The 19069-nt window shown below is 39.2% G+C and overlaps 1 protein-coding gene across 1 annotated transcript in view; it reads right to left on the reverse strand.

Moving 5' to 3' along the window:
- SAV1 (salvador family WW domain containing protein 1) overlaps positions 1 to 17241 on the reverse strand; it is a 23543-nt gene extending 6302 nt beyond the window's left edge. Inside the window, exons 1-4 of the mRNA XM_002921996.4 lie at positions 16768 to 17241; positions 13147 to 13590; positions 4191 to 4461; positions 1107 to 1250 (exon numbers count right to left, since the gene is read on the reverse strand). Of these exons, the coding sequence (XP_002922042.1) occupies positions 1107 to 1250; positions 4191 to 4461; positions 13147 to 13590; positions 16768 to 16861 (953 nt within the window). The 5' untranslated portion in view covers positions 16862 to 17241. The remainder of the gene's footprint in view (positions 1 to 1106; positions 1251 to 4190; positions 4462 to 13146; positions 13591 to 16767) is intronic.
- Between the last annotated feature and the right edge of the window lie 1828 nt (positions 17242 to 19069).

Here is a 19069-nt window from a genome sequence, read left to right on the forward strand (position 1 = left end):
GGGGAGTGGGGAGAGGAAGAAGCAGGCTCATAGCAGAGGAGCCTGATGTGGGGCTCGATCCCAGGACCCTGGGATCACGTCCCAAGCCGAACGCAGGCGCTTAATGACTGAGTCACCCAGGTGCCCCGAGAGAAACTCTTTGAGGCAGATTTCATTTATTCATGATTGTACTTCAAGAATAGTGCCTACTATGGCACCCAATAAATATCCTCAATGAGCCTGGCAAATTCACAGGCATCTTTACAAACTAGGCCACATTTGTCCTTGCTCCACTCATATAATAAGAAGCCATATTAAGTGCCTATACAAGGCAGCCACCGTGCCATGTGCTTTAAAATGCATGGTCACTTATCCCCCACTGCTCTGTGGAGAGAAAAAAACTTAGATCTAAGTTCAGCAACTTGCTCAAGGTCATTCAGTACGTAGGTGATGGAGCCAGAAATCAGACTGTTCCTTCCTGAGTGATCTTGACCTCTGCCCCCAACCAGCCTCACCACCACCATCACATTTCCTAAGCTCTCTTAATGTACAAGGTATTGTGATGAACGTACTTTAGATGCACGATTTCTATTGAATTCTTAATAATCTTGAGAGTAGGCACTATTCCTATCCCCAATTTACAGAAGACAAAACTACGTTAAGCACTCTCTGTGGGGTTACACAGCTCAAAAGTATCCGTGAACTCAAATCACCTCATTCCAGAACTTGCTGCCACTGCTTGTGTTATTTCCTCAACACCTCTGTGTCCTGCTGCTTCATCCTTGTACCTAGGACTTCCCTGGGTCCTTACTTTCATCACACGCTGTGTTATCACTGATTTACAAGTTAATCTCCCCTAGAAGAACGTAAGCTTCTTTTTGTATCCCTAATATAACACAGGTCTGCATACAAAGAAAGTGAAGAATCAATAAATGTTTGCAGAACTTACATTTCTAGTCAATGATTTTCAAACTTTATAAGCTGTGATAGCCCTTCCTCAAGTAAAATATTATTTAGAAGCCCAATATTATTAAGAAAAAACACAGTGCTGTGTGGGTTAAGCAGCCCAGAGACTCCATTCTGGCTCCATTCAGCCCTCAACAAAACTATGCTGTAAATTCACTTACTTCACAGGGGCTCGAGCATAAACCTGAAGCCAGTCGGGAATTTCTGCAGTATGATATGGATTTGCAGGTACCAGAAGGGACTGATTTCTTTCGGTCTGCTGTGGCTGATATGTGACAGGAGGGGGCTGGTCATACCGAGGTACGCTAAGAAAAAAGAATCGACACTCATCAGGATAAAGACTCTAAATCTAAACAAGAAATTGTAAAGAACAAATAATATTTAAACGTTTTCCAATGCGCCTCTTCCCAAACTGAATTCCTCCTACCACCTAAAAAACACAGAAGTCTGACTTTTTTTTTTTTTTTACCACACCATAAGGTGAAGTAAAATCCACCTTCTCTTGGAAACTAGTAACTAGTAGGTCATTAGTGATGGATATAAACCTAAGCTAAATCTTCACATATATTTTTTTAAGGATTTTATTTATTTGAGAGACAGAGAGCACACGTGGGAGGAAGGGCAGAGTGAGAGGGATAAGCAGACTCCCTGCTGAGTAGGGAGCCAAAGGGGGCACAATCCCAGGACCCTGGGATCATGATCTGAGCAGAAGTCAGACGCTTAACCAACTGAGCCACACAGGTGCTCAAAATCTTTACATATTTTTAAGAAGTTTCTTCTGTCTGGTATTTATTCTTTTCAAGGAACCTGAAAGGAAGCTATAAAAAATTTGGAGCTGAATTATAACCTTTATACCAAGGCTTACAACTAAAATAATAATTTTCAGTAATAACTAGTAATTAGCTATAAATTTATATTGGAAAGGTTGATAGTTTCTCTCAAAATGAGAAGGGATACTTTCTTCCTCCTTTAGGCTGAAAGGGGGATTTAGAATATGTAGTACAGTGGGAACGAGAACCGTGCCTCAATTATTCACATTAACGCTTTTCTGCTTTTACCAACTTGCGAAAGCATATGGGAGTTACCGTTGATTAGAACCTATTTTAAATCACAGAGACTTAAAACAAAAAGAAAAAACAGACCGTGCTTTTAATTAGTTCTAATGGCCTAACTGGGACAGAGAAAGAACAGCAAGGTGGGGAGGCAGTTGTCATGTGGCAAAATGCTAAGGAAAACGCACTGGACCACTTGAAGCCTAAAGACTGACATTTGGGAGGCCAAAACAATCTATTCCAGAATAGGAGACAAAACTGGAAGAGCCTGCTCCAAACATCAGTATTTATGTGGGTATCATAAAAGGTCACTGCAATACTAAACTAGGATTAAAATAATTGTTAGATTGTGATTAACAATTTAAAGATCAATGTCCAAACGGCAGTGCAATTTTATATTTATCTCTTCTTTCATAAGTAGGTACGAAGTAGGTACAAAATGAAATATCCTTTGATAGCACAGCTGGGGGGTGGGAAACAACTGAGGCTCTGAAGTCAGCTATGCCTGAGGGTTTTAACCTCACTGGGCCGCCTCACGAGTTACATGAACGTGGGCAAAACTGCTGCACTTCTCTAAGCTTCAGCCTTACATGCAAAACTGGAATAAATTCATAAAAAGGTGATTGTGTAAATGCGCTAGTAAGTCAAGTGTTCTGTATAAAGATTAGCATAATAGAGACAATAAAAAATAGTTATTAATACTATCTATGCAAGCTTAAGAAAAGTGCTTGCTGCTAAGAGAAGCAAATTGTGAAAATGCCTTATAAACTGTAACAATTCTATAATAACGTAAGGTTACTGATGATAAATAGAAAAGTCCGCTCAATATACTCTCAAATCTGGTTGTCTGGACCACAAAGTCTTCTGCCACCTGGTGATAGCAATCTGTAATCATGTTTCGTTCTTTTTTTTTTCCTTTTTGCATTTTCCATCATTCTTCGTCAACAAACGTCTGGCTACACTCCCACTATGTGCCTGTGTGTTGGATGCTGGGAGACAGTAGGGATAAGTGGGAATTCATCCTTGCCCTTGGTGGGAATCGTGATCAGGTAGGAGGGGGATTCTAAATTACTCCCATGTCACAGGCCTGAAAATGGAGGCCAGGGAGGACAGCAGCTTGCCTGAAATGGTCTGGAGAGTAGGCAAAGGGATCAGAGCCCAACACAGGCAGAGCAGTTGGTTTGGTTCTTTTGAAGTGATGACAATTTCAGTTGTTCAATAAACACTGACTGAGTGCCACTAAATGGAATCGCTGGGAAAAGAAACTCTTCCAAGTTGAATTAATAAATCCAAATATGTAAAATGACACAATAATGATAAAGCTTAGTTTTCTAGGTGATAATATTAAAGTGTATTTTCATAACAATTTTAATGGTTCTAAAAAATGCAAAGTCTGCTATAACCAAAGATCGTGCTATGCCAGGTGAAACTAAGAACACCTATAAACATCCTGATGATATTCTACCCATTTCAAATCTTACGGTTCAGAGGTAGTTATCAGGAATTTATTTGCAATTTCATGACTAAGCTAGTACTAGGCTTTTTTAACGTACTTTGAAATCCAGTGTGTGTGTATTTTACACTCACGTACAGCACATCACTTGGATTAGTCACCTTTCCAGTGCTCAGTTGCTACATATGACAACAGGCTACAACATTCACAGGGCTGAAAGTCTGGCCATAATGAGACCTACTGACGAGCCCAAAGGAACACTGGCTACATTTATTAAACAGATCTGGGATGTTTTGCACAGTTCCCATTTTCACTTTCTTGCCTGGCAAGAAACCGAACACAAAAAGTAAGAATTTGAATAAAATGGCAAGATGCTATAATTCAGAAGTATATTTTGACACATTAGGAGGGAGGTCTGTATTATTTATAGAAATTTAAATGGAAAGAGACTGATGTTTTAATTATTTATTTCAATTTCTGGATATCTACAATAAAAACATTCTGGCATATTAAAGCAGAGTCTGATCATACAAACACTGATTGTGTTTTTTGAGGTTGTTTTACAAAGTTTTTTTTTTTTTACTTATAAAAATCATCACTAAATATAAATCAAAAGAAAAATGTCATAAGCTTTCAAATATCAAACTTCAGATGCCTTTCTTTTTGATGAAAATAGGATCTCAAAATCTAACATTAGACAATCTCAAGACAAAAAGTTGAAAATAAAGTTGATACTATACCTAGGAGCACAGGGATGCCTATATTGAGCCTTCTTATTTGTGTGATCTACGTAATAGGTTCCAAATTCTGATGATTCAACTCGCTCCCATCCTGGAGGAAGTCCTTCTCGCTCAAGAGGATGGCTCCAATGAGTTGTATTTGTGTTGTGATCTATATAATACTTTCTCCCTCTCATTGTCCAGTCCACAGACCAACCAGGAGGAAGAGGTAAATCTTCAGAACCATGGTTAGTTAAATTTCCTAAAGATGTAGCAGCAACTCTCCCAATACCTGAAGAGGAAGAGAGAAAAAGAAGAAACAGAACAATTATTCAAAGCCAAAAAATATGACATCTGAGAAACAGTCACAAAATTAACTATCCTAAGTATACTCTTCTGTTAAAATTCATGATTTTCTAACTATAAATAAGAATTTTCATAAAACTAGCCAGTATTAGAAGAAGGAATAAGACTCCCTCTTCGAAATTAATTTTGGTTGATGCCTCTATCACCAGGCTATACAAAAAACTAATCAATCTATACTTTCCACCTTCTATAAAAATGAACTTAAGATGGATCAGATATCTAAATGTAAAACATAAAAACTATAAACCTTTTAAAAGAAAAAGGAGGATAAATTTTCGTGACCTTCCATCAGGTAGAGTTCTTAACCATGATGCTGTAAGTGCAATCCATGAAACAAAAATATTGGTAAACTGGACTTCAGCATAATTAAAAATGTTTGCTCTATAAAAGACATTGTTAGGAGAAAGAAAATCAAGCTATAGACTGGGAGGAAATATTTACCAGTCACATATTAGACAAAGGGCTTTAATCTAGAATTCACAGAGAACTCTCAGAACACTAGGAAAACATTGTAAATGGGCAAAAGATTTGAAAAGGCACTTCAAAGAAGATATATAGAGGTACATGAGCAGATTTTTTAAAAATGCTCAAATCATATTAACCATAAGGGACATTACTAATTTAAAAAACCTTACAAATTAAAACCACAATGAGAGAACAATAGTCATCTATGAGAACAGCCAAAAAAGAAAAAAAAAAACCTGACAACACACGTTGTGATGAGCATGTGGAACAACTGAAACTCTCATACGTTGCTGGTGGAAATGCAAAATACTTCAGCCACTCTGGAAAACACTTCAGCAAGGTCTTATCGAGTTAAATATGTTTTCCATATGATGCAGCAATTCTATTCCCAAATACTTAACCTAGACAAATGAAAGTTCTTCTTCACATAAAAATCTGTATGGGGATGTTACAGTGTTGAAAATGGAAACAACCCACAAGTCCTTCGAGAGAATGAGTAAACTAGTACAATCATACAGTGGAATCTACTGTAAAAAGGAACTAATTACTGATACATGCAACAACATGGATAAATCACAGAGGCATTACACTGAGTGAAAGGTGCCAGCCTGAAATGGCTATAAATTGTATGATTCCATTCATACGAAATTATTGCAAAGGCAAAACTACTAGGACAGAAAATTGTGGTTGCCAGGAAATAGGGGTGGGGTGAAAAGACTAAGCAACTGTCATAGACCAAAGAACACTAACTGCACAAAGGGACAGCAATGACATAATTTTTAGGGGTGACTGAAATGTTCTATAAACTGACTGCGTTGGCATTATGTAGATCTATATATATATATATCAAAATTCAAGATTTCTGTACCTTAAAAAAAAACCTTAAGTTTACTATAAGTTATTTGGGGGGGAAAAAAGAATAACCTGGCTGCATCATTTTATTTGCATGTAAGAATAGTAATTGTGTATGACTAATCACCCCAAACTCCAAAATTTATTTAGTTTATGTCCACAGGTTAATTACACAGACTGAGCTCCATATGAGTTTTTCCTTGTTGCTATAAAGTACAGAGGGGCCCTCTCTGCATTATTTCTTACAACTGCGTATGAACGTACAATTACCTTGACAAAAACTTCAATTAAAAAAAAAAGGGAAGATGTATAACCTTCAGATAAAAAGCATCTCAGACAGAGCAAGAACAGTAAAGAAGTGGAGATAAGAACAGAGCAATGTGAAAAACTAGCTAGCCCAAAACACTACCCTGGTAATTTCTCCTTGTCCCTCCACAATCCTCCGCCCTCTTCAGCAATCATAGGAGGTGATTTCAAATAACTGGCAAAGGAAAACTCAATTTACTTAATATGTATAATAAGAACAGCACAATATCAATCTATAAGAAAAATTAGAGAGTTTTGCCAAAAAAAGTATAAATCTATTAAAAAGAACATTCAGAAAAATGTCCCAAAGCAGAGGAAAAAAATGCAACTAAATTCTCCCACTAATTAAAAGAGAAAAAAGAAGGAAGCAATCAGTTCTCTACAAGACCACAAAGAAAAATCAGAACCCAAAAGATAAGATGGTAAGGCAACAGAGATAAAAGCTGTGCTCAGGAAAGAAAGAAAGATGAAGACAAAAACTGGAAGAACAAACATGCAATGTTTGTTACCATGGAGAAACCTGGCAAATCTTAATCAAGTATGATCGTTAATATCACCAATAAGACGTCATATACGTATACGTGTATCTCCCTATATTTGCCATGACGAGGATACTTCACCTCTGTGGTATTCTTTCCAAAAACCAAAAGCCCAATCTAATCATGAGAAAAACCTGAGATAAAATCTAAATTAAAGGACAGTTCAAAAAATATCTGACAAGTATTCCTCAAAACTATCAAGGTCATGAAAAACAAGAAAAGACTACGCAACTGTCACAGACAAAGGACACTAAGGAGAAATGCCAACTGCATGAAATGTGGTACTCTGATTGGATCCTGGAACTGAGAACTGATATTAATGAAAAATTGGCAAAATCCAAATAAAGCTTGGAGTCAATAAAAAATCCTTGAGTTCGCAGATACTAAAAATAAAAACTCACTGTTTACCTTTGGAGGCAACTAGGGTGCAAATTCATTATTCTAAAAACTAGTAAATAAACGGAAAGATTCAATATTTATGCTTTCTTATATGAACAGCAACCAAATAATTGATAAGAGATAGTATAGTCCTTCATTATAGAATTCCAACTAATAGAGAAGAAATGACAGAATTTGTACATTCAAACAATATTAGGTACAAAACACCAGATTTAAACCATACTAAAACATGAAATTCATATTTAGAGGAAACACAAAGACAACTCCGTAAAAACTCTTATTTTTCAAATTTAAACCTCAACAATTTGATAAGGGAGCCAAGATGTCCTCAAAGTTCCAAACAGGCTCATCAGCTTTACCAATACCGTGTAAAACCATGATTCCTAACCTTTTCATGACACACTTCACCTGTACTTTCTGAAAGTGCCACGGGCACTAATTTTTTCCAAACTATTTGAGATAATTTTATAAAACCTATTAAGAGAAGAATGTACAGTGCAAAAAGACTAAAAATCAGATTCAAAACAAAACATTCCCAGTTATGAAACAGGTCTAGAAGACGGAAAAAACAGCTGTATCAAGCTCTAACACATGAGACCTCTGCTCTACGTTCAGCCAAAAAGTTGAAACTTCAATAGCCAAACATGTCAAATCTGTAAAAAGTATAAAAGAGCACAGAACACTCTTATAAAAGGCATGAACACTAAGAATTATGTGTCTCCTCTGTCTCTGACCCTTTTCTAAATATATTATCATATTCAAAATAGCTCTACAGGTAATAGTCTCACTACCAATTTATAGATGAGGAAACAAAGATTCAAGTAAGTTATTTCCAAAGCTATAGAATTGGTATACAGATGACAAATTTATTACTAAGAAAGTAATCAACAAACAAAAGATCAACTGTAATTCTTCAAAGAAAAGTATGACTGCCACTAATAAAAGAAAAAAACAAGCTACCAATTTTGAATTCAATCAGTGGAAAAATAAGAACTTGTTTCTGAGATACAAGGAAAAAAATTAGTTTTCCAATATTTCAATTAGTCCCAGAAAAGAATGAGCGGCATTCATAATCCTCAAAATAACTTCCATTTGTAGGGATTAACTGCACAAACACCTTCCATTTATATAAAATAATACATTAATAACTAAATACATTATTTCCCAAATACAAGGATAAAGTATTATTTTGTCTTTCCACCAAGACTTTACTAGATATGTCTCCAAAGAATTTAATCTCACAACCAGGCAGATATCTGTGAAACCTGCCCTTACAGACAAAGCTCGAAAATTCTGGTTTACTAATTTTTAGGGGCTACAGAGAATAAAATGAAATCTGGAACTCTAATAAAGGTCCCCAAGCTTCAGGGTCATTAATGCTAAACATCACAGCCCACATTACAATCATGATGTTGATAAAGAGAGCTACCTTTTCTCATCTACTGCAATATAATTACAAATAAAGCTGTACCCCTGAAGATTCTTAACCCCTTCTCAAAGATGATTCTGGGTTCACTATTTGTGCATTTCCTGGAGTTAACATTACTTCAGTGTTTTTTGGTAAAGGCTGACACTTTTCAGTTTGATTTTGGTAACTTGATTTCTTTAGTTGTCTTCAAAAATAAAAGTTTTAAAAGTCTGTTACTTAAAACTGTATAGAACTAAATTATTTAAATGCATAACAAAGGAATTCATTCTGCCTTTAGTATTCCAACTGAAGACTTCCTGTTAACAGCCAAATCCTTCCTTTGGCACATAGAGTAGGTGCCTGCCCAGCACATTGGCCAAAATGTTAAAGGTCAGATTTCACAGCTAAACCGAGAACTTGATAGGCTCTGAAACCCCCTGAGATATTATACAACCTGCCAAATACAATAAAATAAAGTTAACCCTTAAGATAAGGTATTTCCTGAAAGTCTAAGTAACTTGCAGGATATACTACTGGCATTAAGTCACTACCAAACTATTTTCTTCCTTATCTTCTTCATGTTTACTATCTTTGTAACAACCACCAAAATTTAACGGTTGTGAAAATAAATCTATAGCACATCCTTACCCTCCTACAAACTCACTTTCTCCTTTCCATTCACTCTAATTCCTTGAATTCTCTTCAGCATTAATCTTTAAAATATGGTAAGTTTCAAGTCTTTTCAAGATGAATTCAAGAAACTTCCAGCTATTGTTTCATATTCGGATTTTTCCTTCAGGAAAAGACAGCTGTTAGGCTTTTCTGCTTGGTTAGTAATTGGTTATTAATCTTTCCCTGACACTTAACAGACTCCTTCAAAGAAGAACTCTTTTTTTCTAAAAGGTAAAACATTAAATCTTATTGCCCTGATAAAAATGCTATTAAGTAAAATTTCTCAAGCATATTATCACTCTAATAAATGCAAATCTTTTTTTTAAATGACTCTTTAATTTGAAAAAGTATCCAATTAACTTCTATTTTATTTATCCCTAATTCATGATTGGAAAGTTATTTCGAAGTCTGTCATTAAACTTATAAAAACTATGTCACACTGCCACTAAGAAAGGATCCATAGAAATTTAGTTCTTGGGGCGCCTGGGTGGCACAGCAGTTAAGCGTCTGCCTTCGGCTCAGGGTGTATGGAAAGTTATTTCGAAGTCTGTCATTAAACTTATAAAAACTATGTCACACTGCCACTAAGAAAGGATCCACAGAAATTTAGTTCTTGGGGCGCCTGGGTGGCACAGCAGTTAAGCGTCTGCCTTCGGCTCAGGGTGTGATCCCGGAGTTATGGGATCGAGCCCCACATCAGGCTCCTTTGCTATGAGCCTGCTTCTTCCTCTCCCACTCCCCCTGCTTGCATTCCCTCTCTAGCTGGCTGTCTCTATCTCTGTCAAATAAATAAATAAAATCTTTAAAAAAAAAAGAAATTTAGTTCTTGCAGTATTTCCTCAATGATACTTTGTGAATCAGAATTTTAAAACAATGTTTTAACTTGGCATTACTAATTCTTCATACCTTCATTTAGGCAGAAAAGTGTTATGAGTTATCAGTGATGTTTGCAATATAAATACACATGATAAAAGTGTGAAGAACAATCTGTATTTATGGTAAACAAACTGTTGTAAGCTTTTATTCCTGCTACCAAAACTGTATTAAGACTCCAGACCTGAAATCTCTGGATTCGTTCACTTAGTCAACCATTTATGCAGCCAAATTTCTACACTAGTCCTATCTGAATCTTCCCTTTTCCTTATCTCTCATATCCCATCTGTGGCCAAGTCCCATCAATGCAGATGTGTCCCACTTCTCCCCTTTCTAAATGTTTGCAGCTAAGTCAGGTCCTCATTAACATTTAAAATAATAACCTGCAAACATGCACCAAATGGAAGATTATGAAGTCAATGAAACTACCCATAAATAGTATATAACATTAAGAAACTCATTGGAGCATTGGAGTAAAAAGCAGGGATATAAAACTGTACAGAGTATAATCACAACAATGTAAAAAAAAAAAAAGAATGCCATAGAAAAAGATGAAGGAAATAACTGAAATATGACGAATCTTGGCCTGATGGACACTTTCCCTTAACTTTTCTGGTTTTTTTTGCAAGTTTTCTACAGTAAGTAGCTATTACTCTAAAAAATTAGTTTATTTTTAAAAACTTTCTATTTTGGTTGGGTAACAAATCATTTCTGAGGTTTAAAACTACTTGATATTAGAAATAGTCAAAATAAACACCAAAGTATGCAAATGTCTAATCCTTTAACCTAGGCGTTCCTTAAAAACAAAAAGGCACTGACTGGGATGCCTGCTAGCTCGGTCGAGGAGCATGGGACTCTTGGTCTCAGCATTGTGAACTCGCGCTGGGTTGAGATCACTTAAAAAAATTCCTAAAAACAAAAAGATGTTCATCCATGCTCATTTCTATATGCCTAGAAAACCTCTCCTCTTCGATGTCCCAATGAGATTCCAATGTCAGCTTTCACAAAGTGCTTTTACCAACTATTCTCCATTATTCCTCAATTTTCAAAACTCCAGTGATTTACTTCTCCTAAACCCATAATTAAGTCTCATTTTTTCCCTTAAAGGCAACATAGACTTGCCCTTTCCTCTCCAATACCACTGGTACCTGCAGTCATCTTTTTGGTAGCAATTTATCCTCAGTACAACTAGTTAACTTTAAACACAGCTTTCATAAAATGACTTGTCTTTGAAATCTGCAATGGCTTCTGTGTGACTCAAGTTTAAATCCTTCAGCTTGCTGTTGCCCACCAATCACCATTCTGCTTCACACCTCCTTTTTCAAACTAGTAGAACGACATAGTTCCTTGGATTTACAGGTCCGCTCTGTTTTCAGCGGGCTATTCCAAATGTTTCATCTAAAATTCCTTTCCTCTGCTCCATTAATCTAAAGTCCAAGCTCAAAGCACAGCTCAAGTCCTACCTCTTCCACGAATCTTCAAGTATTCCAGCCTGCCCTGACCTCTCTTCTGACTCCCTATAGCACTTACCGTCAGTACCACAGAGCATAGCAACTGTTCTGCCATTACTGTGCATATATTGGTTTTGTTCCCCAAATATGATACCAGAGAGCAGTTACCAAGAAGATCAGAGAAAATGCTAGACAGATAAATGATTAATACTAAATGAATAAGGGCACCTGGGTAGCTCAGTCAGTTAAGCATCTGACTCTGGATTTCAGCTCAGGTCATGATCTCAGGGTTGTGAGATCAAGCCCTGCATCGGGACACGATGTGCATGGAGCCTGCTTAAGATTTTCTCTCTCCTGCGGGGCGCCTGCATGGCGCAGTCGTTAAGTGTCTGCCTTCGGCTCAGGGCGTGATCCCAGCATCCTGGGATCGAGCCCCACATCAGGCTTCTCTGCTATGAGCCTGCTTCTTCCTCTCCCACTCCCCCTGCTTGTGTTCCCTCTCTCGCTGGCTGTCTCTCTCTGTCAAATAAATAAATAAATAAAATCTTAAAAAAAAAAAAGATTTTTCTCTCTCCCTCTCCTTCCTCCCCCCACCCCCCAAAACACTAAATGAATGTTTTCTACACTCCTGCTCCAAACTGTTTGTTTGTTTGTTGTTGTTTTGGGGGGAGAGACAGAATCTTAAGCAGGCTCCCCACCCAGCATGGAGACCGATGCCGCTGGATCTCATGAACCTGAGATCATGACCTGCGCCGAAATCAAGAGTCAGACACTGTAACAGACTGAGCCACCCACGTGCTCCTCCAAACTATTTTTAAGTTACCTTGTTTGAAGTTTCGAAGGTTAAACAGTAAACATCTCATGTATTTATTTGTATCCTGCCAAGATTTAAAGTCTTCAACTTACCAAGGAAAAAACAATTAGATAAAAAAAGTTTAATTTTCAGCTTGCTTCGGTTTATCTAGTGTAATCCAATACTCTGGGAAAAAAGTACAACTGTACATTTCTCCTATCTCTTCTGCTCCTTGTACAAGTATTCCCAAGTTAGCAAATATGGAAAACAGATTTTTAAAAATTACATGGCTAATATTTTTATTCCTAAAAGAACAACAAAAGGACAGACTTATCACACAACCATTTGACAGTAAGTCTTTTTGACCAACCTGGGAAATAATTATTGACCTAAGAAAACAGTAAGAAGCACTGAGGCTGTAGCTGAGGAATGACGCAGCTGCCCAAGGTACGCTTTACCACACCCAATTCTTCCTATGCACCTTTCCTTTCTCAGGTTTAAGTCCAGGTTCTCTGAAACCCTAACTTTCCCATTCTATCAGACCTAAACCTAGATTCAATCCAACTGTAGACACTGAATTCTCTGGGTTTTCAAGGTTCATAATGCTAACAGTCTAGATAACCTTCGGGTAAGTACTAAATTTTTATAAAATGAGTTAATAAAATAAATAGACACAAAATTCTTTCACTCAGTATAGATTACTAATTATTTGCAAGCTGCCTTAACAAAACTAGCAAAATGGAAAAGTATTTTTCTGGGAGTTTCTGTTGGGTTCCCAAGAAAATCCAGAAAAGAGCATCTTTTTAATTGTTAATAAATCTAAACTAATGTAGGATTTGTAATTTTAAGTTACCTGAAGCATGTCTCCCCTGATTTTGTGGCATTCTTTGGAAGAGATCGTGGTTGTAGTCATAATATCTATAGTCTTCATGTGCACGATCTCCAAGTGGGCGCCTTCTCTGACCATCAAAATAATTATCTGAATAATAATATCGGGAACCAGAGTCTCCATTTTCAACAGCAAAATTAACTTCTGTTAAAAATGACTGGGAAGAGCCATACTCCCTAGGGACATCTGCTAGACTCCGGGCAAGATAAGAAGGTGCAGATAATCTGTTGCTTTCTCTTCTCATTATTTCATGAGGCGTTCTTTGAATTGGAGTTCTAAGGAAACTCTGGTTTCTTGAAACTATTCCATCTCCAGAAGCTGAAAAGGCATTAGGACTTGAGTCTGGCAGACAAATATCAGTTCGTCTTGGAATTGTTGGACCATGCCGAATAAATGAAGGCATGAGATCTACAATAAAATAAAACAAAGAGTAAAATGAGCCCTTCAGTAAGTCATAATTACACTTTTCAAAGTTGTTCATTTACGTCTATTACCCCCAATGCAAAATTTCAATGGACTTAAGCAAACACAATTTAAAATTCTGATTTAAGATAGTACTTGGGCATTTTAAAATTAAGGCTAATTTAATTAGTATTTTCCCACTCAAATGAATTTAAAATTTGTATGAATGTGGTATGTGTAAATTAAGAATCAAATGTACTCTGCATACCACCATACATAACATGATGAAATGTCAGTAAGCTTAATTATGGTTAATGAAATACTCATGAATAAATGTGTAAAAATAAGAAACAATCTAACAAATAGATACGCAGTTACCAACATAATTTAAGATTGTTCTGTCTTGATTTTACTTCATTTTAAAAATTCCCAAAAATCCTTTTACAAGCAAACACAATTTCAAAAATAAAACAGAATATAATGTTATTCCCAAACATGTAGAAGTGGATTCCTTTAAAAAGACTTTAAAATAATTAATCTGGTTTCCTTTCAGAATTACTAATACTAGTACAGTAATCAAAAGCTGGAAAGTAAAAAATTTAGCTATGAAAATTAAAAAATAAAAAGATCTCATTTCAAAGAGGCACACAAATGTTCAATCAGTTCAAAAATGCCAAGTCTGAAACCATGGCTCCCGTTAAGAACAAGCAATTATAATTCAAAACAGAAGATAACAGTAGAACAATGGCCTTCAGGATACAATACCCTGAATACAGAACTTGAGTGGCTTAGACATGCCAGGTTACAAAGCAAATAACTTTGTCACATGAAAAAAAACTAGATTTGGAAACTTTTATTCATTTATTAAGTAAACAATATCAAACAGCACTGATAATAATAAGCTTCAGAAGCTAACTCTAGACAGAACTTAATATCCGAATAAATTTGAGTATGGCTAACATGGGGTGCTTGCGTGGCTCAGTCGGTTAAGTGTGGGACTCTTGGTTTTGGCTCAGGTCATGATCTCATGAGTTGTGACAGCAACCTCACCACGGGCTCTGCGCTCACCAGGGAGTCTGCTTGAGATTCTCTTTCCCCCTCTCTGCCCCAACTCGAGCTCCCTGGCCTGCCCTCTCTCACTCACTCTCTCTCTCAAATAAATAAATCTTTAAAAAAAAATAAAGTACGGCTAACATATTTCATGATTTCAAGTAATGTTAATAAACTTTGCATGCAGCAAACTGCAAGCTATCATAAATTTAGCTGAAAACCTAAGAGCATATGTAACTGAAAAATAAGCTGATAAAGAAAGGTTTAAAAATCAGTTTTCAGGGGTGCCTGGGTGGCTCAGTCAGTTAAGCCTCCGACTCTTGATTTCAGCTCAAGTTGTGATTGCTGGGTGGTGAGATCGAGTCCCCTGTCCGTGCTCAGCGGAGTCTGCTGCTCTCCCTCTCCCTCAGCCCCCCACCACCAGGCTCGCTCTCTCTCAAATAAATACATAAATAAGTCTTTAAAAAAAAAAAAGAAAGAAAGAAATCAATTTTCAGGGGTGGCTAAGCTGGTTCAGTGGGAAGAATGAGCTGGTCTTGATCTCAGAGTCCTGAGTCCGAGCCCCACACTGGGTGTAGAGATTACTTAAATAAATGAACTTTAAAAAAATAAATAAGTAAAAATCAATTTTCTGGTTATTGATGTACCCATTGATCTATTTTGTTGTTCTATAAGAAAGCACTGCAGGGGCGCCCGGGTGGCACAGCGGTTAAAGCGTCTGCCTTCGGCTCAGGGCGTGATCCCGGTGTTATGGGATCGAGCCCCACATCAGGCTCCTCCGCTATGAGCCTGCTTCTTCCTCTCCCACTTCCTCTGCTCGTGTTCCCTCTCTCACTGGCTGTCTCTATCTCTCTCGAATAAATAAATAAAATCTTAAAAAAAAAAAAAAAAGAAAGCACTGCAAATACAAGGATAAATCTTGAAGGCTGATGATGTGGTTATTATTTAAAATACATGCTCTGGGGGCGCCTGAGTGGCACAGCGGTTAAGCGTCTGCCTTCGGCTCAGGGCGTGATCCCGGCGTTGTGGGATCGAGCCCCACATCAGGCTCCTCAGCTACGAGCCTGCTTCTTCCTCTCCCACTCCCTCCTGCTTGTGTTCCCTCTCTCCCTGGCTGTATCTCTCTCTGTCAAATAAAATAAAATAAATCTTTAAAAAAAAATAAAATAAAATAAAATACATGCTCTGCACACCTTTCTGTGTGATCCTGGGTAAATAGCAGGAACCTCTATGAACAGCTTTCCCAATTACAGAATGATGTAATGCTTAAGTCACAAGGTTAGTAGGAGCTTCCAAGAAGGGCACTAACACAAGGTGCCCACTATGAACATCAGAATCCTAGTTCTTTACCTCACAAATGTTCTGAACACACAAGCAAGAATCAAAAATTCAAAAGATTCAGCTGAAAAGGCAGAATCAAATGCTTAAAGTGAAAAATGTGGTGGGGAGGCAGAGAGAGACACAAACTATTAAAGTTAAAAAAAAAAAAACTTTTTGGTAATTTCCCCCAAAGTACGGTAGAAATGTTGCGTACTTCGCCTTTTTTTGGAGTCGGGGAGGGAAGGTGGTATTTGAGGCAATTCTCACGTAAATACCCATACACACAACTGTCTCCTCTAAGATCTAGGATTGATGCGGCTTTGGGCAGCGGCTACAAGAGCGGCGGTCAGCTGTCACCTCCGTACGTCCACAACCAGAAAAGGGCTAAGGAATTCTACCCGAGTTCGCACAACTTCCAGCCGGACGACTGTCGCCCGAAATGTCTGCAAACACAAGGCATATCTCGAGATGTCCAGAAGAGGAAAAAGTGTGCCCAGTCTAATCACTTTCATCCCTGTAGCATCGGGGAATCCGCAATTTAAGCGTTTCCGAAAGAACCTCGTCTAGTCATCCAAACGAAACACACTGCCCTGGGGGTGGGGCCGGGAAAGTTTGTTATTTTTAGGGAGGCCCCCGGGGGGAAGGACTAATCTGATTTTCTTACGCTTTATCGGCTTTCAAACCGTGACCTCAGGCACAACAGAGTGTTCAGAGCCCAACAGTTAAGAAAAGCGGCGGGGAGCCCGGGTGCCCCGCAGGCCCCCGCAGCCACTCGGGCCAGGTGTGGGTGCGGGAGCCCCGCGCGACACTCACTCCGCAGCAGAGGCGACGTCTCCTTCTTCACGTACTTCCCCTGCACCTCGGCGGGCTTGGACACTTCGTTTTTGGTTTTCTTTCGGGACAGCATCCTCGTCGACGAGGCCCCAGGCCGCGGCAAGCAGCCTCCTTAGGGCTCCGCGAAGGGCGCCGGCCGGCCCCGCCGCCACCTCCGCCGGCGCCGCCGCCTCCTTCCCTCCCGAGCCGCCGCCGCCGCCGCCTCTCCGCAGCCCAGGGTCGCCCGCAGGGACTGCCGCATGGTCGGGGCGCTAAGCGCGCCGGCCACAGCTCAGTCGCTTGTCAGTTCCTTCCCGGAAATCCACTCGCTCCGCGGCGCGGCCCGAGAACTCGGGGAGCAGAGGCCAGCAACGCCCGGCCGGGGCCATGGTCTGCAGGGGCCCTAGTAACCGCTACCGCCGCCGCCGCCGCCGCCTACGTCCCGTAAACTTTCCCCGCGGCCGCTGGGAATTCTGGGAAACTCGACGCAGCGCGAGCGCCGCCGCCCCTCCCCCACCCCAGCTCCGGGGCGCGGCCAGGGCTGCGGGACGCGGGGCGGCGCTGTCCGCTGAGGGCCGGCCTCTCCGTCTCCTCCGAGGAGAAGCGGGGCTTGCGGTCGGGAGAGGACGACGGACGAAGTCCGCCAGACTGAGCGCGGGAGGCCGTCGCACGCTCTTGCAGTGGAGCCCCTTCCCCACTGACGTTTCTCCGGGGCTCGAGGCCGTGGGCGACGCCCCCGGAGAAACGTTCCGGTCGTCCTGAGGGAGGACGTCCCTCCTGGAGCTCCTTGGGCTGGTAAATTCGCGTCCCTGATAAGGCAGAATGCGAAGAGAGTTCCAGGACCGCAACACCCAGGCTAGTGCGGTGACAACAAATTCAAGATGCCTCTTTTTCTTGAAAACACTAATCTCTCCAGTACTGATTAAATATTTGTAAATCAGTCATCTCCTGTATGCCAGGGTGCGTCTCTCTGATACAGGAAAAACAGAGGAAGAAAGCAAAATAGAGTTCATGCTACCTCTTACTTGGATCAATGTGATGTTAGCATAATATCTCCAGCACTCTCGTCGTTACATTGAATATTCCTCTTGGAATTTAATATGACAATCTTAGAATTTCCTAGGATTTTGAGCACTAAAGTCAAGACCTGAAATTTTTAATTTAAAACAGAACTTAGTTTCTTCTGTATAACTTAGAGGAGCTGTCAAATGTACACAATAACATTTGGAAAATAAGGAGATCCATTCCCAGTGAACAGATTAAGACTTCGATCATGGAAAACGCATGCCCTGAGATCAAAAACATCTTAAAAGAGATGTGAAACAATTAAAAAGCAAGGATTTTTTTTTTAACTACATAAAATTAGGGAGATGATCAGATTTTGTTTGTCATGAACGAACCGATAAGACATTTAGTGTCTGTCTCCATCTTTGTATGCCATTATGTCCACTTGGTACAGAGTTTCTCACAATTGATTCAATAACCAACAGATTCTTACTGAGCATCCACTATGCTAGGCACTGTTCTAAATGCCTGAATATAACGTTAAACAAAACGGACAAGGATCCCTACTCTTATGGGGAAGAGAAACGATAAAGAAGGATAAGTAAGACATACTGTGTTACGTAGTAATAACTGGAGGTGAAAATAAAACAAGAAAAAGAGGGTCTGTGATTTTAGGCAGTGTGACAGAATGACTGGAGAAGGTTCATGAGAAGGAGATATTGGAGTTACTCGGCAAATTGAAGGACCAGAAAGAAAGTCTACGTAGCTGGAGTAGAGGAGGAGAGTGATGGGAATTAAGTTGGGTAACAATGGCTGGAGCATAAAGGGCTCATTGCAAAGAATTTCACTTTGAACAGAAGAGTGACATGATCTAACAATGCTGTAATAAGATTGCTTTGGATGCTGTGTTGATAGTAGATTGAAAAACAAGGGTGAAAGTAGGAAGATCAGTCAGAAGCTATCACTGGCTTGGACCAGGGTAACATCAGTAGAGAGGATGAGAAGGGCTTGTGTATTTTGGGTGTATCTTAGAGACAGAGCCAATAGGATTTGCTGACAGATTGAATATGACGTGTGAGAGAAAGAGAGAAATCAAGGATCACTCCTGTATGTATGTAAATTGTAACGATAGAACAGAATAGAGAGCTCAATAGAATAGCAAATTATACACTGAGAAGAACATGAGAGAAGCGGTAACTTGTTCCCGTTTCTCAGATAATAAGGCCCAGTACTGCAGTGTTGGTCATGTGGATGGAGAAGAAGGAGTGATGAAACAAATGAGGAGACAATGCGGTTT

This window comes from Ailuropoda melanoleuca, chromosome 20 (genome assembly GCF_002007445.2).
Source record: "Ailuropoda melanoleuca isolate Jingjing chromosome 20, ASM200744v2, whole genome shotgun sequence".
NCBI classification, from domain to species: Eukaryota; Metazoa; Chordata; class Mammalia; order Carnivora; family Ursidae; genus Ailuropoda; species Ailuropoda melanoleuca.